At 39.4% G+C, this 27,809-nt stretch overlaps 2 protein-coding genes across 3 annotated transcripts in view; both read left to right on the plus strand.

Moving 5' to 3' along the window:
* SLIT3 (slit guidance ligand 3) overlaps positions 1 to 27,809 on the plus strand; it is a 536,826-nt gene that overhangs the window by 434,009 nt on the left and 75,008 nt on the right. For both annotated transcript variants that reach the window (XM_049829395.1, XM_049829396.1), the window contains 6 exons: positions 4,076 to 4,144; positions 5,273 to 5,344; positions 5,528 to 5,599; positions 13,321 to 13,392; positions 18,524 to 18,687; positions 22,884 to 23,008. In XM_049829395.1, the coding sequence (XP_049685352.1) occupies positions 4,076 to 4,144; positions 5,273 to 5,344; positions 5,528 to 5,599; positions 13,321 to 13,392; positions 18,524 to 18,687; positions 22,884 to 23,008 (574 nt within the window). The remainder of the gene's footprint in view (positions 1 to 4,075; positions 4,145 to 5,272; positions 5,345 to 5,527; positions 5,600 to 13,320; positions 13,393 to 18,523; positions 18,688 to 22,883; positions 23,009 to 27,809) is intronic.
* The window catches only part of PANK3 (pantothenate kinase 3), a 307,492-nt gene that overhangs the window by 170,575 nt on the left and 109,108 nt on the right, over positions 1 to 27,809 (plus strand). The gene's annotated exons all lie outside the window — the stretch shown is intronic.

Below are 27,809 nucleotides of genomic sequence, written 5' to 3' on the forward strand. Positions count from 1 at the left end.
AAAAGGTTCCAAGTGATTCAAATTGTTACATGATGCTTTGGCACCCTGTGCTGGTTGTATCACCTCCAATCCAAGTGGTTTCAGTATAAAAATAGACAAGTTGGAAAAAGAACAGCTGTCATCTTTTATGCATAGTTTTAAATTTTTTATGTGTGATGTTAGTGTGTGTGGAAGGTGCTGGATGAGCCCCGGGGCTGCTGCAAGCACTGGGCTCCGAGAGCCGGCGCGGTTGGTGCAGGCGTGGAGCGAGGCATGACATGCCCCCCAGTGCCAGCCATCCTGGCTGAGCAGCTACCTGTCTCCAGCACTCGGTCATGTTTTAGAAGAAGCCTTTCCTGATAGGTAGGTGGTGGCATTTTATGAGAACATGAGTTTATGTTTTTAGGGTTTTTTCAGTTTTGTCTCTGGTAATTGCTTGTTGATTACAAGTCATTATTGAGATTTCAAGATTCCCAGCAGCATTCATGGGGTAAAAAACAATTTCCAATCTGATATTTAAACTACAGCGTCTAGAGACTTTAGGAAGCAAATGAGGTTGTTTTGGATACTAGTCAGTGTGTCTATATTAAGGCAGCTGACACCCACTGTGGACTGTGACTATATATTAATAACTTGACTCTGAGCATTAAAATTAGATGTACATTTTTTTCATTCATGCCAGAATTTCTCTGCATACCAGATGCAAAAAAAATCTTGCTTTGGCTAAGGATTGAAAATAATTAAAAATACTATCTTCCCTCCACATCATTCTGTTAGGGCTCATTTTGTTTTGTTTGCGCAGGGAGTCTGTAGCTTCATCCATGTTTTTTTATTTATATATACGTATACATAAATACTCAGAGTTTTGTAACTGGGCTCTGCCCCTTCACCCTCAGGAATAATTCTGTTCTTCACTGTGTCCAGCTTCCAGCCCTCTTGTAGCCCCCACACGTCACCTTCAGCCCAGCAAGGTGCAGAGCTGCTGCCCCTGCATCCCCTCCCTGCTCTGATGGAGGCCTGGCCCGCAGTGGGCAACAGCTCATCTGCAGCACTTGGTTTCTTCAAATGTTGCATCGCACATCCTCCTGATTCCTGGCATGCCTTTATGCCCTAAAAGCTCTGGTTATTTCAAATTCATTGCACTTAAATGTGCTTTCAAAATGAATGAATTTTTGCTTAGAAAATGCTGCCATTCTTTGTATAATGTGGTGAATGGTTTAACAGTGGGGAATTGTTCTTACGTATGCATGAAAAGTATATTATCAGTAATTTTTCAGTGTAAAATAGTGTTTGTTCAGAAATTATACCACTGGTATAAGTATTGCAGCTTTCTGCTAGCACATTTATATAACCATCAAATTGCTTGCAGTACAAATCCAAAGCTACTGAAAGCAGATCTTCTGTAGGAGTTGAACTCCAGGGGTCTGTGTGTCTATATTAGTCTGAATAATGAAGCACTGGATTAAAATGTGCACCCTCGACTTCTGATTGTACCAGAAAGCAAAACATGGGGGAAGAAACTTTGGCTAGCCATCATCAGTTTCTTCAAATTGCAGGCTGTTTCATATTGGGATCAAAAAGAGAACATCCTGAAAATATATTTCTGAAGATTTCAACACATTGCTAGAGTTGAGTCTTCTTTCCTAAAGGAAAATCATGTATAGCTTCCAAATACATAATACATGACCTGCTTTTGATTTCTTTTGGAAATCCTTTGGATTTTCCATTGGGAATAAAGACTGGAACCTTAAACTACTGTCATGCATGGGTTTAAGATTTGCCACTTTCTGGGATGAAAGAGAAGGCGCAGACTCCCAGCAGCTTGCTGCATCCATAGCAGACCGTGACTGGGGAAATGAGACATGATTTCCCTGTTTAATAGTAACACATGTGGTTGAAGTCTGAGGATCTTCTACGTAACAATTTATGGTGTGAATTCACCAAGGAACTCCATTTTCAAAATAATCTATTAAAAAAATTGTCAAATTGAAGCAAGGGACTTTACACTTGCTGAATACGAATATCCACGGGAGGTGTAAATGTGGCGTAACTAACCCATACTCTGGTTTGTAATAATTTGCATCAGCAGAGCGGCTGTCACTACTTTGCAAGGGCTAACTTTACTGTGCAACACCGTCACTTGATGATTGTGATCTTTGTGAATGGAGAGATTAATTGGCTCAATAGTTTTTTTTCATTAAAGAAGGATTTTGCTTTTGTTAAAATTCAAGAGCCTGTAGTCCTGCTTGTCTAGCCTAATCTTAGCAGGAGCTAGGTCAGGTCCACCGCATGCTCTAAAGTAATTCTGCCTTGATGGGATCCTATGCACAGGCAGAATGGATAACCAGGAGGCTGGGGTAGTTTAGTTGGAGTAGTTTAGTCAAAAAGAGAGCTGAAGCAGCAGAAAATGGTGAGAAGGCATTATGCTGGAATAGAAGGGGCCAGGGGGCAGAAATGTGACAGTTATAAAATGTATTATGTAAGAAATTCTGTTAGTGTTTATAGATTTTATTTTTAAATAATGTAAAAATAAAGTTTGTGGGAAAATTTTCTTGGATTTAGTTTACACAAATATCTCTGCTGTTACAGTTAACGTAGAGAGGGAACATACAGCACAGTAATAATCTATTATTGTTGTTTGCTATAGTAAATGCAGAATAAGGAGGTCTGTTGCCAAAGGAAAGGAAATTGTATGTGTGGGATAAAAATTCTTAACATTATTATCGGATTATATTTTCAGCAGTAGAGGCAGCACATTAAGTGTTCTGGTGTCTGTGGGCTGCATTTCCTGGCTGCACTTGATTATCTTTCAAAACATACCACATCAATTGCGTTGCCCCATGTCTACCTTAAGAAAAATCCCCTGAAGTGTCTTGTAAGGAAGGGAAATATTATTTCATCTTTTATCCTCACCTTTGGAGGGAAAAATGCCTTCCTCCTACACAGTACTTTCTGAGAAGGTTGGATTTATTTCCCAGGTAGATATGGCTTCTCGCAGATGTCTGGAGGATCACCTTGAGAGTGTCATGGCACCACAGCGGTCAATTTCCATTGGAGCCTTATTACTTTGGTATCTTCCAGGGATGCAGTTTCACCCAAAAGCCAAGGTTAAGGAAAAGAACTCCAGTTCTGTCTCTATTCTTTTGTAATAAACAGGAAAAGCTCCACATCCCATTGCTACCACAGGTCAGCTCTGGAGTCTTGAGTACCTATGCTCTCTTCTGGGCAAACTGGGCAAACTTTTGGAAAGTATTTGTTCAGGGGTTTTCCCTTAGTTACTGAATGTTCATGTTTCTTCAGTGGAGAAAAACTTCAAAATACCAGTACTGTATGCCTGTATGAGGACATAGGATTATCCCAAAAGGCTTTAGCCCTACTGTGCATGCGTCTGAATAGAGACACACTCAGTGGTGTCTCAAACAACTTCTATCCTGGAAACACAAGCTATTCTATTAAATATACTTAGTGCTTATAGGAGGAGCCTGTATTCAAAGAGAACTTGGTCTTTGGTCTTCAATTTGTACCAAGTTTTCACCCTGCACCAGCATACTTTGAAGAGGAAAGGTTAGGATGTGGCATCAAACTCACGGATGTTTGTGTTGACACTAGAATAACTGAGACTTTTTGCAACACAGAGACCTGGCAGTGCAGCTCCTCTTCCAGTTCTGGCTGTACAAGGAACTTACACGCACAAGATAAAAACCTTCCTAACAGGATCAGTCAGCACTCAGAGTTCTTACAGAAACTTGTTAAAGATAACTTTAAGTTCAGGGCACAAGCTATATAATTTTTCTCCTTTTTTTCAGTTGCTGTCACAGAAGAACCAACTGGTCATTTCTGTTTGTTGTAGGCCAGAGATCCTTTATGCACTTCCAAGTCTTAAAAAAAGAAATTTAAAAAATAAATAAGCTACTGTCATCCTTTGCATGTGGGATAATTCACTTACAAAGGAGAAACTGTTATAGTTTCAAAGCAATGAATCAAAGATAGTTTCCTTAGTGACTGACTTTTTATTTTCTTCTTTCATGGTGCAAATTGAGTGACAGGAGTTCTTGTTAACCTGTTTGTGTAATTGTCAAATCTGACTTTTTTTCAGTTACCTGGAAGGAAACCATCTGACTGCTGTGCCAAAGGGGCTCTCCACTTTCAGACACCTGACACTGATGTAAGAAACACGTGGTTTCAATGTCAAGAAAATTACATGGCTCTTTCTGCACTATGTTGTAGGTGGAACATAAATAATTAGTATTTGGAGGAAAAAAAAAAACACAAGACCCAAAAACCTTCTGTAATTTGAATTTGGAGAGAATCACAGTGGTCACTGCTGCCAATAAGTGTTCATAAAGAGCGGAGAAAGAGTGAGGTGACTGAGAGCACCAGAGACCCTTCCTCTGCAGGCACTTCCAGGCTCTGCGAGAGGACTAAACTCTCACGCAGGCTGCTACAGTTTCACTTGGCAGATTTATCTGTTCAAAGCTGTAAAGGTCATTAACAGAGGAGACAGCATTAATTTGTTCTAGGTGAGGCAGTATTTATGATGCTAAGGCAATGAAAATTTGCATAGCTGTTTCTGCTATGAACAGTCCTACAGATAGAGACACAACTAGCCTTTGTTCAGTAAATTGCTGCCTGAAATACACAGGAGTGAAATTTCTTGGCTGAACTATTTATCAGAAATTTTCAAATGCTGTTGGAATCAGCTGTGTAGATACTCAAGTCAAACGGGCAGAACAAACTCAGACAAAAGCAACATGGAGGGAAAACTGCAATCCTCTGTTTTAAAAGAGTGTTTTATTTGGAAACATCTCTAATTTTGTTTTTCAAGGGAGAACAACAACAAAACAGAATGTTCTGTTTGAGCCTAAAAGACTTGTTTGAAAATGAAAAATGTAATTTTTTTTCTAGTAGCTGTCAATGTGAAGAGCATATGGAAATGGTATGCCTGTAATACATTGCAAAGCAAGTTGGTTCAGTAAATATTCACCCATGCTTGTATCATTTATTAATTTATCCTCCTTCAAAACTTTTGCTTGTATTCACTGATTATTTTTTTTTGAATGCTGTATGCTGGAGATATGCCTTAATATTTCTGAGTCTGAGGCTTTTTAGGGAGTCTGATGTGCTCTGCTTCTAGTGCTTATTCAGAGTTGGTTAGAAAAATATATCAATTGATAATATGTGACTTCTTAATTGCGTCAAGCACTTTGCTGTGCAGATATTATGTAATCTTTTAAAAAAGACTTATTTCACAATTTATGCATATAAATGATATTTTCTCTGTGTGTTTCTTCAGTGATTTGAGCAACAACAGCATAAGCGTATTGGCCAATTACACCTTCAGCAACATGACTCAATTATCAACACTGTAAGTAGTCCAAAGTTTTGATAACAGTTTTAATTGCTTTTCAGACATCACCTTAGGCGTTGAACAATTAGTGTATATCCTGTTACTTAGGCATGTGGATTTCCATGCTTCTTTGTGGTTGAATTAGTAGTGAAATAATCAAAGAAAATACAATGTTGTAACTCTTTTCTCTCATTCCCCCAGCATCTTGAGTTACAATAGACTTCGGTGCATTCCAGTCCACGCGTTCAATGGGCTCAGGTCTCTTCGAGTGCTGTAAGTACCACTTCTTCGATGCAGCCAAGTTGCAGCTGATTAGAATGCTGTTGATGGCAGGGAGGTTTTTAATGAGCAGATGGCTTTCACTTGATCCAGTAGTCATAAATATTTTCACACAATTAGCTTCAATGTACTTGTACTTAGGTGCAATATGTCCGGTAATGACTAGAGCAGGTGAATGCTAAACTTTGAAAAGAAGCAATTACATATTTGCAGGATGAATGACTTTCCTCTGATAGTTCAGGGACAAGAACTCTCATGAAACAGGCCTCCGAGAGACAACATAGAATCTGTTTGTCTCTTCTACTTGAACAATGTTTGGGTGCCCCACAGGAAAGGACTTTTCTCTTTGTCTGTGAAAACTTGGTCGTATTTTAGAGTGTAAGTTTCCACTGGATGCTTCAGCAAGAGTGTCTTTACTGAAAACTTGTGCATTTTTAGAATATTGTCTATTAATTTAGATTTCTGCAGGCAAGTTTTTACATAAAAGAATGCAATCTGTAGGGAAGTTAGAAGTCCCCACACTAAAACAATGAGTAAGTCAAGCCAGTGGCTGGGTGCCAGTAATGCTGAGATGCCTGTCTCAAGTGTCTTTAAGTCATGAATGAAATTTCACCTCATGTTGACTGGTGGCACACTCAAGAGATGTCTATGTGTGGTTTCTTTCTTTGGAGATCCTTTTCTGCACTCTTTCTTTCCAGTGTAGCTGCTTTCAGCAGCTTTCTGGATTGAACAATTTGCTTACAATCTCTTCTGAAAGTCATGTTCTTTATATTGTCTCAGAGTGTGGGCTGTGGGCCTGTTCCTTGCAGCAAGCAGCGCCCCCAGCTTTTCTTAGGCATCTGCTAGACTGACTCCTGCTTCAGTCTCGTATTTACTGTCTCTCACTCCCCATCTGCCCCATCAGAAACAAACCCTGAGTTAGGTTTGCTCAGTTGTTTGTGTGGACATGTGACCCCATGTGCAGCAGTCAGGACAAGGTGGAGAAGCCACCTTTCTCCCCATGGTCCAGCAACACAAGTGGCTTATCATTACTTGCATAGTAAACTAAAAGCAAATAAATTAAATAGCTTATCTGTGATGAGATTATTCAGTGTGCTGAAGAAGACCGAGCTTTAAACACTAAAAGGCCAAGATAGAGTAGTTGAAGAATATGTCCTGAGTGCTTTGAAACTTCACATTAGCATTTTCTATTTTTTTTTAAAAGTTAGATGTCATTCACATGCAGAAGTTTCTGTGAATTTAAAGAGCAATGGTTGCTGTGCACTGACTCTGTAATTAAGGTGTCGACATGGACACTACTGCAACTGTGGAAGGCAATGGTGTTTGGCTGAGCTCTTTCACTGTGGTTTGAGTGGTAAAATAGATAGACATCTAGATTTCAACCTCCTAACTTGAGACAGCTTTAGCATCCCACTTTTCATTAGTAAAACCAAGAAAGATACGTGATTTGGATTTGTTGTTTTACATTTGGATTGGGACTCTGTTTTCTAGCGCACTAAGATGGTCACATTTGAGCTGTTACGTGAGTCATGAAATTCAGCCACAGACAAATATATTCTGTTTCATGGCCAAATAAATTATTCCATATGGAGCTGTCTTCTGGCCTGCTTCTAATATGTGAGCTAGCTTGATTAAAGCTAGTTTGGGACTCTCTACCCTGAATTACAGTGCGGAGTAAGAGAGCATACGATGCCTCACTCTTTCCACCAGCTACAATTTGTCTTTTTACTTTTGTTCTTGCAGGCCACGTATAGACTGAAACAAAGAGCAATATTTTAATAATAACTGATATATTTGGGCTTTTTTAAATGATCTGCTAATCAAATTCAAAAAATATCTTCCTCCTTCAAGAGAGAAGCCCTCCCTGTCTTGCACAGAGCAGCATGAATGAAATGAAGCCTAAATGGGAATCTCTGCCTCTGCTCCATGCATTTGGAAGCCTCCAGATTGATTTGATTTATTATGGCCCACAAAACTCTGGTATCAGCTACAACTTTTGCTACGTGTCATCTATGTTGTTATTAAAAATCAATTCTCCAGAGGGAAAATGGCTTCCGAGTGACAGTGTGCAATCTGTTATTGTCAGTTATTTATTATCCATATTCTCAGGGGAATTTAAAAGAGAAAACATCAGCAAAACAATTTCCACATTTTTTTTTAATAAAAAGAATGTAGTGATCTTATTACCTTTGATTGTGCATGCCTTTGAAGGTAGCAGACCCTTCTCATACAGGCTTCTCTGTCTTCCAAATTCCTTATGTTTTCTTTACTTTTTGCCTCTTTATAGTAAATAAAGAAAACATGTATTTGAAAATCAGAAAAATTATAGATGTATGATGAAGTTGATCTTTGACAGGTATCTGGTTCTGTCCTCTGTCTCTTACACTTTTCAGCACAAGACCAATTGAGAAAACTGCAGAGTCAACATATTTATACTGAAGCATGAATATATATCAGTGTTTACACGATCAGGCCTTTAAGCTTCAGTCTTCACATGGCTTATCCATAATGGCAGCCAAAGTGTGCTGGGGAAAAATTTCAACATCAAGTATTAAGAATTTTTTTAATAAGTGAAAGTTGATATCGGTAGGTTTTTGCACCAAAGCAATTGCATTGAAAAATTGTGGGTTTGTTTTTTGGTTTTGATTTGGGTTTTTTTTGTCCAAAACTAGTCTTTTTAGAACCTAAATGTAAACACAGTAAAAAAGCTGAGATTGAGACAAAGTAATTCTAAATATTAGAACTCTCTGGTAGGCCTGAACTGATTATTTTAGAGATTATTTTTATTGTGTGACAATGTTATAACTTCTGACATTTTGTCCAGATTTAATTAAGAAATAAAAATACTCTCTCAGATCACTAAACCATTTTCCATGTTATATTTATGAAAAAAATTATAAAATGAGCTACAGAATATTCTACTAACACGATATATTCTTGTTTTAATGAAAACTGATGGATATTTACTGCAGTTCAAAGCTCACACAAGCATAGTAATATGTGTGATGGTAAAGCTGTCACTAATACTCTTCAGGCACAACCTTGGAACCAGTTTTTGTAATATGCTTTCATTGTTGGATGCTGCACTGATTTGGCCTAACAGAAATATTATTTGGCTTTGTTTCTTTGGTTTGTTGGGTTTTTTTGTATCACAGAATGACTACTTGTACTTATCCAGTAAATCTGTAAAAGGCGCTGTTGTTACAAGCATTGAGCAATGCCACTGTGGCTTTCCACTTCCTCTGACATCTGAGTTGTGTTGGTTCCTGCAGGGTTTGGCATCCTTCAGAGTTCATTGTAGGTGTTTGCCCTTGATGGGATGTGGCTCTGTTAGCTCAGCCAAGCTTTTAGCCACATTTTGTCATTACAGGGTAGATCATTGTTTACTGAAAAAGCATCCCCTTTGTACCTATAGTAACCTAATGTTATGAGACAATGGGCTAGGAGACTTGGGAACAGCTAGTAAAAGAAAAAATCAACCAAAAAAAACCCCCAACCCAGAAGGATATGTTTAGTTCATTTCCTTATCTGAAGACAAGGTAATAAGTTAGTGAGATTACATGTAAAAGAAAGTTTTTGTTTCAAGAATTCAAGTGTTTTGTTACTCTGTGCTCTGAGAAGAGATCCTCATCACCTTAAATTCATAGCCCAGCTGTTTACCAACATTTAGACAAGAGGATACCTAGAAGTTGTGCGTTTGAGGGAGAACACACACATCAATGTGTGTGTTTGAACTGTCTAAATGTTTAAGATTATATTTGATCATTTGCTTAGAAGGCTTTTTGGTATAAAAATGTGTTTCTATTGTTGATCCAAGAGGAAACAGATTTTATTGCACTGTTGAATTCTCTTGCCTCTACCTATTATTGTGGGTTTCAAGTTTTTTAGCATTTATCATTACATTTTAGCTGCACGGGTGATGATGTTGCTGATGTGATTTTTTTATTAAAATGCAGGCATTTGCATCTGTGATGGGTTGACCCTGGCTGAACACCAGGTGCCCACCAAAGCCGTTCTATCACTCCCCCATCCTCAGCTGGATAGGGGAGAGAAAATATAACAAAAGGCTCGCGGGTCGAGATAAGGACAGGAGAGATCATTCACTATTACCGTCACGGGCAAAACAGACTCAGTTTGCAAAATTAACTCAATTTATTACAAATCAATCAGAGCAAGGTAATGAGAAATAAAATGAAATCTCAGAACACCTTCCCACCACCCCTCCCTTCTTCCCGGGCACAACTACCCTCCCGGATTTCACCACCAAGCCCCCCCAGCGGCACAGGGGGACAGGGATGGGGTTTATGGTCATCACATGTTATTTTCTGCCGCTTCACCTCCTCAGGACGAGGGCTGATCACACTCTTCCCCTGCTCCAGCGTGGGGTCCCACCCACGGGAGACAGTCCTCCACCAACTCCTCCAACGTGGGCCATTCCCACGGGCTGCAGTTCTTCACGAACTGCTCCAGCATGGGTCCATTCCACGGTGTGCAGTCCTTCAGGAGCACACTGCTCCAGCGCGGGTACCCCACGGGGTCAAAAGTCCTGCCAGAAAACCTGCTCCGTGGGCTCCTCTCTCCACAGATCCGCAGGTCCTGCCAGGAGCCTGCTGCAGCGCGGGGTTCCCACGGGGTCACAGCCTCCTTCGGGAACCCACCTGCTCCGGCGTGGGGTCCTCCACGGGCTACAGGTGGAGATCTGCTCCACCGTGGACCTCCCTGGACTGCAGGGGGACAGCCTGCCTCACCAGGGGCTTCACCACGGGCTGCAGGGGAATCTTCGCTCCGGCGCCTGGAGCATCTCCTCCCCCTCCTTCTTCACTGACCTTGGTGTCCGCAGGCTTGTTTCTCTTACATGTTCTCACTCCTCACTCCGGCGGCAGTTTCTCTCCGTCCCAACTTTTTTTCCTTCTTAAAAATGTTATCCCAGAGGCGTTACCACTATCACTGATTGGCTCGGCCTTGGCCAGTGGCGGGTCCGTCTTAGAGCCGGCTGGTATGGCTCGCTCTCTCTTGAACACAGGGGAAGCTTCCAGCAGCTTCTTACAGAAGCCACCCCTGTAACACCCCCCCCCGCTACCAAAACCTTGCCAAACAAAACCAATACAGCATCCATGAAATGTACCTCAATGTTTGAGATATGTAGTCAAGCCATTCATTGCAAATGTTTTTATATTTTTGATGGGTTTACCTTCTTACAGATAAATGGCTTTGTCATTCTTCAGCTTCCCTTGGAAGAAGTTTCCACACCCCTTCACGGAATAAACACATATGATATGACATGTAGATAAATATAAGTTCTGTTTTCTGTTCAGAGAGAATTGTCTTGCACATCTTTAAGTGATTTAAAGACTATAAGCTCATTATGAGTGGCTGCTTATTTAAATATGCTCATTTTGTTGAAGGAGGGAACATTTTGATGACAAGTTGTTGACCAGGCCCAACCTTGCATCCGCATACCAACAAAAATACTCCTTATTTAATAACTGTGGGGTATGTCTCAGTGAGTTGGTCATTCTGTATAGAATTAGAGAGTGTGCTTTATCTGGAGTTACTGTGTGGGAGCTCATATCCTTTCTGTTCCTGTTCGGATTAATTGCTTGGAGATCCATCCTTATATATGCCAAGTATTATTATTCATAGGCAAAACCTAGGTATGCTTCAAAGAAAATTTCAGAATCAGTATGTTTGAAGGGGAAGGTTTTGGTGTACTGGCATCAAGAACTGGAGAGAGAGGACAGCAGGATAACTCTGCTCTAGTTTTTGTGGTTTCGCGCTCTGTAGAAAAACTTTGCAGTACAATAAGACTGAAACTGCAGCTGCAAGGAGCAGCTGTGAAACGTGATCATGGTAACATTGCTTATGCTCACATAGTTCACAGCCCCATGGTAGGGCCCAGCCTCACAGGAGAGAGAACAAGGTGTATCTTCCCCTCACAACTTTGACTTTCCTTCCTGGTGTAAGGCACTGTGTAAAGGTGGAATTCATAAGAGTTATGAGGCACCATGTAGATCCTGGTGAAGCTTATAGCAGTATTAGGGAAGGAAGGATGCAAAAAGAGATGCATTTGTTTCATCTGAGGCTATTGTGTATTTCCATGGGCCCACATGTTTGGTTTGTTCTAAATAAACTCAGTGTGCATCATTTCAAGAATCTGTACAGTCACAGAATAAAAAATAAGATATGATTGCTGTGTTCCGCAAATCACAAGGTAAATTAGAAAATAAATGACTCGAGGGAAAGAGCTGCTACAAAACTGACACAGCAGGTTTCTGGTTTCCACCTTCCTTTGCCATGTCTGGAGCACTGACAGTAATTTCTGGACCTGGGAAAGAGGACATAAAGAATACAGCAGTTTGTTATAACTGAACCAGCTCAGGGGAGAACTGCAAAAGAAAATATAATTTAAAAATATTGATGTCTTTCTCCTTTGCAAGTTTTCTACCGACTTCTGTTTAAGAAACATCTAGCGAGATCCAGCAGAATCGAGTCCTATTGGCTCCTTACGAGTTCTTACTGTCTGTTACTATGTGAAGGAGTAAACTCATATTCAGTGACATGCAAACTAGAAAAGTTAGAATAAACTATAAATATTTTTCTCTATGCTATTTTTTGCCAGATAATTATCTAGTGAGGCAGAGGATGCAGCAGCTGAGTAGCTGATTTTATTTATAAAAAAAAACTTACATGATTGTGTATCTACTCTGGTGCATTTTCTGGATAGTTTTTATGCAATTGTCACCCCCAGCATCCTGTGCCCTCCCGCACACTCATTTGTTGCTGGATGTTTTCCTGTCTGATCATAGCCTTGATGCTGCAAGAAGTGCTCTGCCTCTCTATTTGTCTGTCACAACCTCTAGTGGCAGTGCCCTACTTCGTAGCAGGGCCTTCAGTTGTAATTGCAATGAAAACCACAAGTGATCACAAATAATGATTTTTACTCTTGTGACTGCTATTTTGAATGCAAGTATTGTGCTCTACAAGCTGCAAGAAAAATCTTTCCATTTATGCTTGCCTGTGTAACACACACATAAATGTATTTCTTAGAAAAGAGATAAAGTGGCTGCTTAAATTGTCTTGGAAACTGTGGAGAACCCTTTCAAAAGGATCCTGAAAAGCCTGCTAGAAAAATGTTAGTTTCTTTGCGCAGGGCGAATAATGGCCTAAAACAACTAATTTCAAGTATTTTCCTTGGTAGCATAAATGTATTTATCAAACAGATTTTAAAAATACTGCACAAAGAGGTATTTCCTACTGTAAGAATGCAAAACTAGAATGTGAAAGTGCAGCTATATTTGCCCTTATGGGCCCTTGTTCTCTCCTAGGATCTCTCTGAAGTCAATATTTAATTTAACTTTCACAGTTCCTATTTTCCCCGTTCTGTTTTTCCTGTGTTTCCAGCTAATGGGATTCTATAAAAGAATACAAGTCTGTATGTGAGGGTCTGCTTGTCATCAATACCCTTTTAATAGCATAAATAGTATGTCACCTTTTTAATTTAGAACATTGGTCACCAACAGATCCAATTGTATCATTACTTTAAATGCCAACATCTAGAAATAGAAGTAATAAAGCATGGAAGCTCATGAGTTGTGAAGCTTAAAGCACCTTTCAAAGAAACAAAATTAAATATCCTTCTTAAGCACCAGTTCCTTCACCTGTAGGGAGCAGATAAAATACTGGTTTGATACCTTCCTGCTTCTCCCCTCTTCTAGGACACTCCATGGAAACGATATTTCCAGTGTTCCTGAAGGTTCTTTCAATGACCTGGTATCCCTGTCCCATCTGTAAGTACTTCTGTCTGGGTTCATCTGTTTGTTTGATGGTTTCAGATTTATAAAACAGTACATATTACTACAAATTTAAGATTGTATAGCTTTTCTGTTTTTCCTGACCACTTTCCATATTCTACTCTGGATATTCATAGTGCATCTGTTCAAAGGAAATAAAAAGATACTAGAACCTGTTGTTATTAGTTACCAAAATATTTTCTTAAGGGAAACCAAATGAGCAAACGTGACAGTTTCCTCTTCTGTGGAGTTTGTCTTTAAGGCTTTCTTTCAGCATTGTCTATTTGAAATGCAGAGTGTGTCATGGTCTAGGGTGAGACAGGAAACCTCCCACAAAGAGCAAATATTAAGCAAATGTGAATTCTTTGCTTAATAAATGTCATATGTTTTGCATACTGAAATGTTGTCACTATATGAACTAGTTGATGAATCAGTACTTCAGAGATATCTATTTAATCATATGGGAATTGGTCATTTCACCGCACTAATACTTCATTCCATAATTTGCAAAAATTATTAGACGTTTCAGATTTTTCCAGAAATTACTATTGTATTGCTGGATGTCCAGGATATTTTTAAAAGCGGTTCAGTTGATGAAAGAACTGTGAAGACAAATAGCTTCAAATGTTACAAAATAAACCTGAAGTGTAACAATTGGTGCTTGTTGTAGTTTAACCCCAGCCTGCGACTAAGCACCACACAGCCGCTCAATCACTCCCTCCACCCAGTAGGATGGGGGAGAGAATCGGAAAAAAAACCAAACAACTTGTGGGTTGAGATAAAGGCAATTTAATAGGTCAGAAAAGGAAGAAAATAATAATAATGGTGGTAATAATAATAATTAAAAAAATGATAATAACAAAAGAATTAGAATATATAAAACAAGTGATGCACAATGCAATTCCTCACCACTTGCCAACCGATGCCGTCAGTTCCTGACCAGTGGTCCACTGCCAGCTTTCCCCCCAGTTTATATACTGGGCATGACATCCCATGGTCTGGAATACCCCTTTGGCCAGTTTGGGTCAGCTGTCCCGGCTGTGTCCCCTCCCAACTTCTTGTGCCCCTCCAGCCTTCTTGCTGGCTGGGCATGAGAAGCTGAGAAATCCTTGACTTGGTATAAATACTGCTTAGCGTCAACTGAAAACATCAGTGTGTTATCAACATTCTTATGCTGAATCCAAAATGCAGTACTATACCAGCTACTAGGAAAAAAATTAACTCTGTCCCAGCCGAAACCAAGGCAGTGCCAAAAAAGTGAACAGAAAATGTTTTTTCACTGAGATAATGTGTGGTGCTTCACATTATTAGACAGTAGGCGTAGAGGAAAAGTAATTTTGTGTAGCATGTTTCTTGATTACTGTCCTCAAGTAATCAGAGGGTTGGTCTTGGTCATTTTCTGAAGTGACTAGTTTCACAAGCTGACACAAATATTTTTGGCTCTGATGCTGCCCTCATGCATGTGAGTTGATGTTGATGTATACAGGTGTCAAGATATACAATTATGTGTGCATTGAACATAGGTTTTATATATCTATTTCTCTCTTTGCAACCTTAAATGTGCCCTCCAGAACACTTAATTGAACACAAAGTTCAGTTCATATTTACATATTTTCTGGATAGCAAATATGTCCTTGGACTGTTTATTTCTGTGTAACAGCTTTCTGTCTCAGTTTCTCTCTGGACAATAAAAAATAAAGATATCTCAGATTGGTAGGGACAGAAATCATATGTGAACAACTTAGGCAATTTCACCTTCAGCTGAGAAATAACCTCTCTTTCAAGCTTACACCTTGGTATCTAAGTCAGAGAAAATATTCGTTTTGCACAAAATGTATGTCTTCTTCATGTTCCCAGTATAGTCAAGTTATTTGGTGTGGTTTTTTGGAATGAAAGTCTGAGCTGAAGCCCTGTACCTCCTTTTGGAAGTGCAGTGACACCTCCCATTATGGGAATCTAGCTTCTGAGGGTATTTTTAGAACTCAAGAGACAAACATATCATGCCCCATTTGTTTGGATTTTCCTCGGGGTTTACTTTAAATGAAGTGCAGATACAATTTTTCTGGGTAAACTGTTCACCTTAGGGAGTGATAAAAACCCCTTTGGCCCAATACAGTTACTGCAGTATATCTGTTTAGATGTATGTGCTGCCAGAAATGTAAAATACACAAAGCTCAAATGAACAGTAATAAATAGGATCCATAAAATAAATAAGACCTGTCTGGGGTGTAATTTGCACAGTTGAACAATTGAATTTTACAGTGCTGTTGTGCTCTCCAATTTCTTAAAGAGGACTCTGAAACTTTTAGCAACCACAATGATTTTGCTCTTCGCATGCCAGAAAAAGATGTGCTTATTCAAACGAAGTCATACATAATTTAAAATAAATTCATTTTGAGCTCTTCCTGATATATAGATCTTCAAGGAGAAAGCATGCACTTGGAATAAGTTTGAAAAATGATACAAGGGGTTGCTACTCATCAAGGTTAGAATGCATGGGAGAACCAAATTTTATGTTAAATTTACAACCTGTGTGACTAAGGGTAGGATAGGTATTATGGCTGGAGAAAGCTGCCTACCAAGGTGCTGAGCAAGATGTTCAGCCTGGGCCTTCTGCATCAGTCTGGCAGGGGGTGTGTGTGTGTGTGTATAAAATTAACCTTTAGAATTGCAAAGATATGTTTGTGTAGCATAGACAAAACTATTGATTTTAGTTAGTCTTTTGTAATAGCTTTAAGTTGGTCTGTAATTGGAAGAATAAAACTGAGATTTAGGAACTTTTTGCATAGCTGTTTAAAGCCTACAAGAAAATGTTCACCAAATTTCCTTTACATTGTAAACATATTGTTGTAATGTAGCTGTTATAACAAACTATGTAGCTAATATACCTCACTAAAGACAGAGGAAGGTTTGTGTATGGTATACACACACAGGTTTTCTTTACTGTTTATTACTTTACTTGAATCATATAATCGTCTATTTAAGCCATGACTCTACTAAATTGTTTAGTCCAGGCCAATGACAGAAATGTTACAGCACTACCGAAGGATCACATGTATTAATACTTAGAAAGAACCCAAAATCCATTAGGGTAGAACTGAGACCTTCGCAGTTAGGTCGGTTCCTGCATTTGCTGTCCTTACTGTTCACTGACGCACAACTCTGTAACTGATTCCATTTCCCAAATACTGCCCACAAACTGACCCCTTGGCACTCCAGGGACTCCACAAAGAAACCCTTGGTGATGGATGCTGTGTACGGCAGGTATTTCCGTCAGACATATTTCCAATAAACAGCTCAGATTCCTAATCCTGGTGAATCACCTCATCTTTACTCAAATTTATGTTAGTTACCTATAAAAATAAGCTGTCCCCTCCTCTGTTTCACTACATTATCATGGCTGGAGTAATTTTAATTGACTGTATTCTAAGGTGCCTCAAAAAAAAGTGTCTGAACAGAAATATCTGCACAACATTTCAAAAATGCTGCTGGTGGTATTTCATTACAACACTAGATATTTTTACCTTCTGGAAATATTTTGCTATACAGGCAAAGAAATAGAAAGACAATGTTAGAACTCATGAATGAAAATACAAGAATTCACTATAGTTCTTAGAAACGAAGAAAAAAAACCCAGCTAAAACCACAAACAAAAGAACAGAAAGATACATGTGATAATTTCTGCAATTGTACAACAACGTTGTTGGTAATCATTTCTAGTGTCTATAGAGCAGCTTTATGTCTAATGTGGTTTATAAAGATTAATTAACATGGTAACTAGCTTTCCGTTGTCCTCCCACTCCCATTTTATATATTGCAATTGCTCAATGCTAAAGTTAATTTCTCGGTCCAACTTTCACTGCTGCATTTCGTTTGACCTTGGACAAGTGAGCCAGTTGATCACAGTTACAGGGTCAAAAAGTCAACCCAGTAGTTTTTTTCCATGTGAGCAATGGATTTACAGAAGGAATGGATGGATATTTTTTAATACTGTGCTGCAGTACACATTTAATTTTGATGAATGAGCCCTAGACAGGGTTTGAACCTATGAACTCTCATTATGAATCTGACTAGGGCACAGTGGGTTCATTAGTCACTCCAATAGAAATGTATCAACAAATTTACTGAGGTTTCTATCTTAATATCCTGTCTGATATGTTTTTATTTGAAAGAAGCTTGGGTTTAAAATACCATCTTAAAAATAGTTTATAACATATGCAGAAATAGTAAAGTCTAAAACCCAATCTGAATTATTGGTTTCTTTAGTATGTCTTCCCGATGCTAATCTTTATTTAGTTAATTTTCTTCCCGTGGCAATTCAGGTGTTGTACAACAAAAGCCTTACATTTACTTTCAGCAAAATAAATTCAGACTTCCAATTTCTTCACACTCTCTAAAATTAATTGCTTTTAAACTGACTTTTCTGAAGCCTGGACTTTGTTTGTAATTGACTGATTGCCTGAAAAGACACTTTCTTTAAGAGAAAAAATAGTATAAATTAGTCAAGGAAGGACCTAAATTTAAGGTAAAAAAGTTTGTTTTCTTTTGGATAGCTCTCCATGAATAATGAAAAAGTTCTGTGAATTATAATTGCACTATGTGAATGCATCTACTTCAACCATATGACCTAACTCAAGCGATGGGTTAACCAGCAAATGTATTTTCAAAGCCATGAACAAATCTAGCAGACGTCAGGTTACAGTTTTGAAAACAGGGGTATCCTCTGTGTGTATGTTTGATCTAGTGAGAAGACATTGACATGAGTCATCAGACCCAAACTAAATTACACAATTCGCTGTCAGAATATGCTCATGAAGGCCAAAGACTTAAATGACCTGTGTGATAAGCTTGATGAAAGCAATATGTCTGGCGACATTGCTCAAGTGCAATTGTTTGAAAAAGAGATTTGTTGTTAGGTATTTATACAATCTCCCTAGCTAATGATGGGAAGAAAGAAAGAGAGTGGGAATACTGGAGGAGATAAATCTAAAAGACCTCCCAAATATTTAGAAGATCTTTCCCACATTTTGAAGTACAGCATTCCTGTAAAATGTGCCTCGATGAGATCAGGGATGTTATCTTTGCTTGCAAGCCAAAATAACTGCTGTTAATTGTTTTACACCACCAGGGCTCTAGGTACCAACCCTTTGTATTGTGATTGCAACCTCCGTTGGCTTTCCGAGTGGGTGAAGGCAGGGTACAAAGAGCCAGGGATAGCCCGCTGCAGCGGGCCTGACACCATGGTGGACAGGCTGCTGCTCACAACGCCGACTCACCACTTCCAGTGCAAAGGTAGGAGCAAGCTGGGAGGCTTTCTGTTCAGTCCTGTTGTTTTTCCTCATATACAGCGCTTTATTTTTATACTCTTGGAAGCTGTTCGGTTTTAAAGTGAGTTTGGGGGGGAGTTGGGTTTGGCTTTGGCTTTCATTTTCTGAACCATCACATTATATTCAAGTTGCATTTTCAAGTGTTCTTCCACAAAGTGCAGTTAACTGCAGCACTGGAAGGAAAACCAGCAAACCTCAGAAGAGTTAGTATTCCTGTTGCTTGCACCAGATTATATAATGGCAAGTTACCATATAGGATGTTGGTAGAACTTATTTGAGCAAATAAATTGGGCTTGGCCTTCTACCTACCCCAGAAAACTGGTAAAATAAGGGTTATTTTAAAAATATAGAGCACTAGTTATTATGTACATTTACTTGAAAACTGAGAAACAGAATTCTCTGGAAAGCAAATATTTATCAAAAGTACATTTTCATTTGAAGATCTGCAAACAGTCCTCATCAGGTCTGTATCAGAACTGTCGATTATGGAAAACGGTTCTTGTCTGAATACAGTGTACCTTCATTCAGGGGAGGGTTGAGGTGCAGCTATTAACGATTAGGGCTAGTCAGTGATAGGAGTATGCTGCATTAGAAAGCAGTTACACAAATGACAAGGGGAACACTTGTTTGTGGATAAAGTAGCTTATTACTGACAGTAGATTAGGATATACTTGTATGTTCTTATTGTAAAAAAGGTTTTGGAGGTTCGCTTAGGTTACCAGTAAGTACGTGAAGATGGAGCTATATTTGTAGTGGAAAAGATGGGTCAGTAGCCTCTCTTAGAAATGGAAATAAGGGCATAAAGCCTGTTTTTGTGTCTCGCAGAGTGCCATGCACATTTACGGTACTGCTTGACAGCATGATTTTATAGAGGCTGGGATTAAACTGCTGAACAAACAAATGATGGTGTTGAGGTGGGTTTAGAAAACAGGTTCCCAAGCCTGAGCTGATTTTTATGTCCTTTCAAATGTATTTTAATAACTGTAACCTTATAATTTAATTACTTCGAAATGTCAGTCTCAAAACTATCAGAACTCTGACTATAATTATCAGAACTACAGACTTTAGAATAGTCTCTTAAGTGCGAAGTACAAATATACCCTAAATATCAAATAATGTACTTGTTCACATATGGTGAAACAAAGAAAATAAATTATTGTATTTACATATTAAACAGGGTCTGAAAATTAATCCAGAAAGAGAAGCTAGATGATGCCTTCATTCTGATACTGTGATATATCAATAGTTACACTGACTGTCTCTCAAAACTAAGCAAGCAACTCTTAGGCAAGAGACAAGTAAACCTCTGATCCAGACCATTAAAAACAGGTGTATGGTTTTTATGTAAATACTAGTTTGGTCCACTAGAAAGCTGATGGGCTTTCTGCTATCCCAACTGTCTCCATGGCTTACTTTATCTGAATAGAAAAGGAGAAAAAAAGTGTTGATTCGGAGGTGGTCTTTGGACAAGCAGAAACTGTGGATGGTTTGGATGAGTGGCAGTATACTCCAAGAAGCTCCAGGCCCTAGAAGACTTCACCTTTCTCATCACAGTACATATGTTTTGAAAAAGAATGCATGATTTGGTAGTCTAACTGAACCCATTTTCCATGTGCATGTTTGAGATCCAATGCCTCGTGCTATTCTGTCTGGACATCGATGATGCTCTTTTATGGTAGAGCAACAGGATTTATTACAAGGTCAAGTGCAGGTTTACCCTTGGGCTGGAGCCATGTGCATGGCCTGTGGCAGGGTACGGTGTGGCTTTGGTTTGTCCTGCAGCGGCATCACCTTCTCATCGCTAAGCTGTAGCTGTGACATGTGCCTGTCAGCAGAAGAACGAGAGTGGGATGACGCAGCGTCCAAGGTTATGTCTGTATTTCTTGCCTGCGTAGATTCAGTCCTAGCTCAAGTACTGCTAGCACGGGGCTCAGGGTGGGCTGAACCCTCTGTCCCCCTAAAACCCTGAGTTATTGCTGCAGAAGTCAGCCCATGCTGAGCTTGGTATTTTGAGATGCTTGTATAAAGGTAGTGCATAGATGTCCTCTGTGACCTCCAGCAACTTTTACATTTTAAAAAAAGTAGAGTTAAACTTATTCTTGTTAAAATTATGGGTTTAGCCTGTGACTGAGCAGAAGGTTATGTCTCAGCAGAGCCAAGAAAATAAAAGTATGTAATGTGCAAGTCATGCAAACTCAGCTCTGCTTTTTATTAAATTGCCCTCCTAGTTATGCAGTAGAGGAAAGGAATGTCCTGGGCTGAGGGCATTTTGCTATCTGAATTTATAAATCAAATCCACAAGGGCAAACTGATGAACTACTTAACTGCTAGGAACTAACACTGTTCTTATTAGCTCCTACATTGATTAGCGTTGATCTATGCCATAGGAATAAATGGAAAATGTACGCATGTGTATTATGATATAAATAAATAATAGAACAAATTCTGGCTTAGTGACCTCTAAATGTAGAAGAGCAGCACTGCAGCCTGTCTCATGAGGTCTCTGAGGAGCTACCTTCGTATATTCTCCATATATTCTACCTTCAAGACAAAAGTAGCTCAGATGTGTCACATTCCACTCCCTGTCAGTGCCAGAAATTTAGAAGTTATTTCTTCTTAACTCCATGTATGGCATTTAGTTAGACATAAACACAAAGACTGAAGAGGACGACAACAATTTTTTCTTTCATTTTTTGGATTTGTTACTTCTCGTCTACTTTCTCCTCGTCATTGCATGTTGCACTCTGCAATCAACTGTGCCCCGTTAACAGACCATTGCATGTTGCACTCTGCAGTCAGCGGCCCTGGTAACACCACCATCAGTATAGGATCAGGACATAGCCTTTACATTGCAGGTGCTTTTCAGCTGAGAGTCCTTGGTACACATTTCTGTAATGTTCTTACCCCCTGTTGGTGCTGCGCAAGTATTCAAAGTTAATAATGAAGGGTTTTGTATCTCATACAGGACAGTCCAAAGCACATCTTTGACTGGAAGGGATTTATTCATCCCTAGTTTTGGTAGCCTTCTAGAGCTCCACCTGTTCTCTAGCATCAAGTATAAGCTTCTTTCCTTCACTTTTGGATGCTTCACAATTTACTCCTCCTTATCATTTGTCATGCAATAACAGAAGCTCTGAGCTCACTTCTGATTAGCACAGGACCATTTTTAAGTTCTTTTAAAATGTATTTCCTTAAAAATGAAATAAAATTATTTTGGGGTCTTTACTGCCTGATATAATTTAAGCCCTTTTAAAATGTTAGGGTTTATTTTTTACATGTAAAAGCTGTCAACTTACTAATATTCGACATGTAGCCATTTCAAAATCACCGTTTCTTTAACTGTAAATATAACTGTCTAAATCAGCTTTCTGTAAAATCTCAACAATAAAATATTGTTTGACTTGGAAACCCAAATGTACTTAGTATTGTTTTAGTCTGTGTTCATTTTCCTGCTCACCCACAAACATCACTACTTCTCTGTAAAAGTTCTGTTAAAAAATGTGGTTTATTAAATGGCTTAAATACAGCCTTGTGTATTCACCTGCATACATTTACATCTTTGCATATTTGTCTTTGTTGCGTTTTGCTGAGATCGCTGAATGTTGATAATCATTCTTCTGGGCAGAACAGGAAGAAAATAAGTTTTGAACTCTGTTAAAATTAAGGATGGTAGAACACTTTGCACCTAAATATTCCCATAAGCCTCTAACTAAATCTTTCTTATGCATGTTTTTTATTTCTGCTGTTGCATCTGCACTTTCATTCTTGTTACCAGCCACAGAAATGTCATGTTATAGTTCCCTAGGGGTTGCTATTGCAGAATTTCCAGCACTGAGAGAAGGAAAAATTGCTGAAAGCCATATATATATATATATATAAGCCCACTCTCTGGAGATTCCCAACATGTTTTTTCAGAGCTGATGTTTGCATATCCAGGAGAATATAAGCATCATTGAGACTTGCTTAGCACTTGATTTAAGTACTTAAATCCTCTCTGATCCCTGAGAATCCCATGCTGTTGTGTAAAGTTGCACCTGCAGCATGTGCATTTGTGCCAATGCAGGGTGAATACTGCGTTAGGGAAAAATGTATGTGTGAGTACGGGAAGTATTAATTTTGTAATCCAGTTCTCTATTAATACACTGTGTTTTACCTTTCCAGAGCCAGTAGATATCAGTGTTGTGTCCAAGTGTAACCCCTGCCTCTCCAATCCATGTAAGAACAACGGGACATGCAACAATGATCCAGTGGAGTTTTATCAGTGCACTTGCCATTTTGGCTTCAAGGTATGACTACAAATGAACTACATGAAAAGCAATAAAGCGTTCCACATGCCTTCTGCTTTCTTAATTGTTGTACCATGAGAAGTCAATTTTACAGGGAACTGAGCTCAAAAGATCCCTTACTCAAGCAGATTGTAGGTGACCTTTCAACTGTACCCTGCGACAAATCTTATCCTGTGCAATGGGAAAGGCATTTCTTTCTCTCTGTGCTGTGGCTATACAGATCATCCTGAGCAACTTGCTGTAGTTGACCCTGCTTTGAACAGGGTGGTTGGACTAGACGATCTCCAGAGGTCACTTCCAACCTTGGGCATTCTCGGATGCTCTGTTGTAGACATCCATATGAAATGGCGAGTTGCTTTTATCTTCCTTTTAATTTCTTTTCTTTTGCCAGCAACGTGATAACCATTTCATAGGCTGCCAGGCCAAAGAGGAGGCAAATCAGATGAGAATTAAGGGCCAGTTTAGTCCACAGTGACAGAATGTTGATACCTGCTAGTTTACATACATCTTACACAGACTGATTAGCAGAAAGGTGACCACTGATCAGACACAACCACTAGCTCAGCTGTCTCTGCCTTCTGAGCCCTAATGTCCATAAAGGGATCTGCAAATGTGGAATCCTGTAGACGCCAAGCATTGTGAGCATGCAGTGTCAGTCTCTTGATAACACCTTTGAAAATCAGCAAATCATGTCATTGAGCAACGCAGTTTCTTCAGTAGTGATATATAACTCCCATTGTTAACACTGCATCACGAGAACTTAAGGCTACCAAGACTTTGTTTCAGAGTTGATATAACTGGAATCCTAGCTCAGTAGTCAGTAGCTGAAGGATTACGTATAAGTGATAAGTAAGGCATCTGATCTGTTCACAGCCTGGGGGGGATCGGATGTTACAGCCAAAGAAGTAGGTTGCATCCTGTAGACTGTGATTTTATTTGCCTCATTGGATATTTCTTACGGAGTCTTGGTCAGTTGAAGCAGATGCTCATAAAACACAGAGTAATAAGAACTTCAGGGAAAAAAAATGAAGGGCAAAACCAGACATACGTGTGGGAAGTAAGTACAAGTATCCATGTCTTACATTTCAGGCAAGATTTAGGAATTAGTTGGTTCTGATGTCACCATTTCCCTTCTCTGTTTGCCTAGGATACATCCCAGGTGGTAACAGAGTAATGGTGGTAGATCCCTGAAACATTGGAAAAGGGAGGATGTAAAGCTCATTTCTTCTATTTCACCACAGTGCCCCCACACCTAGTACTCAAGTGTAATAACAATTCTCCTAAATAATTGAAAAAACATTGGAAATTTCCTCTCATTAAAAATCCTTCTACCCATTAGCATATCAACCAGCAGCTTTTCTAGGACCACATTGTCAAAAATTCATTTAACCGAAACTAACTACTTGGTAACAATTGATTTGTCTTCGCAATGCGGGAAACTGTGGCTGTTTATTTCCTCAGGTTAATAGAAGAACGGTCATTTTAATTTGATGTTTAACGTAAACTAGGTTGAATTCTTCAGAAGGAACTAGGTGACTGTTAGGATAACTTGAAAAGTAAACACTTTCAAAACTAGCAGGAGAATACATAAATCTTTGTATATGCCTTACTGTATCAGGCATGTATCATGGAACAGGTATCAAGGTTATTCAAAGCAGAAATTTGTTCATTATGAGCATGTCTTTTTTTGCCCTTAGGTTTTTGCTTGTTGGGTTGGCTGTTTTTTACATTATTTCTATATTAGCAAATGGACTAGTATACATGTATTTATATGGCTAGAAGACATGTTTACAAAGGGAGGATTTATTAACAAGAAAATAATCAAGAATAATCCTCTAGTTATATTAGCAATCACTTTCTAGTGTGCATTAGACCTCATTATGCACTGTTTTGCTTAGAAAGGTTTTGATAAACTCTTGAAATGACTCAGTTTAAACATCTCACAGAGCATCCAGCTTTTCTCCTCTCACACACTTTTCTCAGGTAACATTCAGTGTGTGAAGGCAAAACCTAAAACCACTTGTGAGCTTGTAAGCACCAAGATGTCATCCAAGCATGGCAAAGAGCAAACAGACCCAGGCATGGCACTTAGAGCAGAGTTTAAAAAATACTGACTGGATAACAGTACAGGGAGAATTGGTGGAAATTTAATAAGCCAAAAGAACTGTGTGTCTTTACCACAGGTTTTTGAATAAAAATGAAACATGACAGGTCCAAATGCAAACCATATGAAAGGAGCACTCTATCTACCATGCAGTTCTCCACCAGAGATTCATGCTAATTCAATAACAATACCTTGCTTCCTTCTCACCAGCCAGCACCAAACAGCTCTATCCATCTGGAAGCTATTTCCCAGACCTTGATAAATTGTCCTAAATCTGCCCTCTCAGCATTTGTTTTTCCTTGTTTGATGTAGGTTTGAAAAAATCCTGTGTGGAAGAGTGCATCAATAAAGTGAAAAACTCACCCTTTTTTCAAATGTAAGCTCATTCAAAGAAGCTGACGACTTTATAATCTTCCCTGGAAAGGGACAGTTACAGACCACTTTCTGGGGTTCCTATGCTCATGCTAGCCTTCAGGGAAAAAACCCAGTAAGCCAACTAGCAGAAAGCCACCTAAGTTACCAGTTGCCAAACTGGTGTCTGATGGAATCGGGAACTTCTACCGGTTAACTCCAGTTGCAAAAGCCCATAGCCTTATTTTTCATTACCACACTGATGATGACTCAATCTCTTATTTTTCATTATCACAAAAATGTTTTTGCTCTTGAATGTATACCTTATGGGGCTTTTAGCAATGTGCAATGCTGCCCATGATGGGTTTGAGTAAACTTGAAAGTGAGATAACTCATGGACCACCTGAGCTGACAGGCCAGTGGGCTGAGCAGTTGTATTTGATGAGGACAGAAATACAGATTGCTCACTTAGGAATGGAGGCGGCCATGTGCTGATAGCTATCTTTGCTGCAGCTCTTTCCTTAAAATGGGTGATGAATGTGTTTGCGATACATAAGCCATGGTTGAAACAGCGCTTTTGTGGTTGTTCTTTGGGGACAAAGCCCCAAAGACAGTGGGAGATGGTGTGAGAGTGCCACCCACAGCAACTGGTGGGCTGCAGAAGCCTGAGCTCCAGGGTGCCACCAGTGCTGGCAGGAAATGTCTCTTAATGTTATGAAAGTTGTGTTTTCATATTAAACACAGACATAGGTGTAATTATCCAGCAGGGGTTTTTTTCTCTTCTCTGTAACATTCTTTGAAAGATTATTTAAATATGTGTGGTTTAGATTGTGAAGTATGATTACAAGTAGAGAAACGAAGCTTTCTTCTGCTTTAAATGCTGCTGGCCACCTGCAGTGCAAGTGTGTGTGAGTGCAGCCGGTGGCTGGTAAATAGATAACAGTACCATACTAATTCATTTATCCTGCAGAGCGTGTGGCTTTTATGTATTCCCATTGATATTACAAAATCGAGTCTATGGATGTTAGAATTCAAGAGAATAATCAAACTTGCAATCAATAAGCCATTGAGAAAGGATTTACTTGAATAGCTGTAGTAAAAACTAAGGTGAGTGAAAAAAAACACTAAGTGTATTTTGTTGTTGCTGTATTCTGAAAACGCCCTTTTGGATTTTTTGGCTGATTTTTGTGTCTTTTATACTTTTTTTCTTAAAACTGAGGTAACAACAAATGAAGGAGAATAGTTATCTTTTTTCCAAATAGAGTTATTTGTAGAACTGGGGAGAGAGCGTTTAAAATACATCTGTGTTTTATCTAAAATGGAAGAACACTGCCAACCTGGAATATGAAATGCACTACCTGCCTAGGCATCGCCGCAGCCTCTTTGGGTGCTCAGATAAATGGGAGCCTGAGCTGTTGGGATGTGGGATGTTTGTCAGCTCTGGGTTCTGCTGTTACCGAAAGCTGTCTCAAATGGGAAGTGAAGATAGGTAAAATTAGTACAGCACGTATCCCACACTTCAGACAGCGGATGCTGATGTGTGTCTGTGGTCGAGTTCCTCTGTAAATTTTATCCAACTCTATTCACCTCCCTGTTGAGTTCAGCCAGTGCCCTGACTTTTCTAGCAGCACTGCAGTATCTCGAGGGTTCAAGCAATTTCACCAGTCATCCAGAATGACAGATACAATTGGAAAAATCCTGGGTAAAGCTCTTGGGCTTTCGAGAGACAGTATTATTTGCAGCCAGACTCTTGTGGTGGGAGGCATTATAGTGAAGCCAGAATGATATTTAGTGAGGAAGCTGGCTCCAAAGTTCTACTAGAAATTTGGCTTTTCCTCCTCCCTGCCCCCCGTGCCAGGTTTTTGTCCCTGGAAACAGGGTTAGAAATTGAGAATCTCAGAGCAGAGTGTCTCTGGGATATGTGGGATTTGTGTCTATCGTGCTGTACAGAGATACAACTAATGTGCCAGCACCTAAGCGGATAGACGTAGCTGAGCAGAAGCTGTGACTGCTCAGCACAGGGCTAATAAGCAGGTTATACCAGTACAGACCCCGTACCATTGGCAGGGACTCAGTACTTCACTGACTGTATCGTTCACTCACGCACATGGCCTTGCATTTGCTTGGAGCACAGGCAAATGAAGTTTGCTGTATTTGCACTTTGCCATGTAGATCTACTTCTGTAGTGTTACATGAATAATCTGTCAGAGTCCTAGCATAATGGCTGTTTTGAGGAGTATTCAACACAGAACTGATCCTAAAATGTAGATATGGTAGTGTTTGCTCATGTACAGATATTCTGGCCAGCTCTTACAGCTCAAGGCTTATGCAGTGCAAGTTTATTCC

This window comes from Accipiter gentilis, chromosome 26, assembly GCF_929443795.1.
Source record: "Accipiter gentilis chromosome 26, bAccGen1.1, whole genome shotgun sequence".
In the NCBI taxonomy this organism is placed as follows: Eukaryota; Metazoa; Chordata; class Aves; order Accipitriformes; family Accipitridae; genus Astur; species Astur gentilis.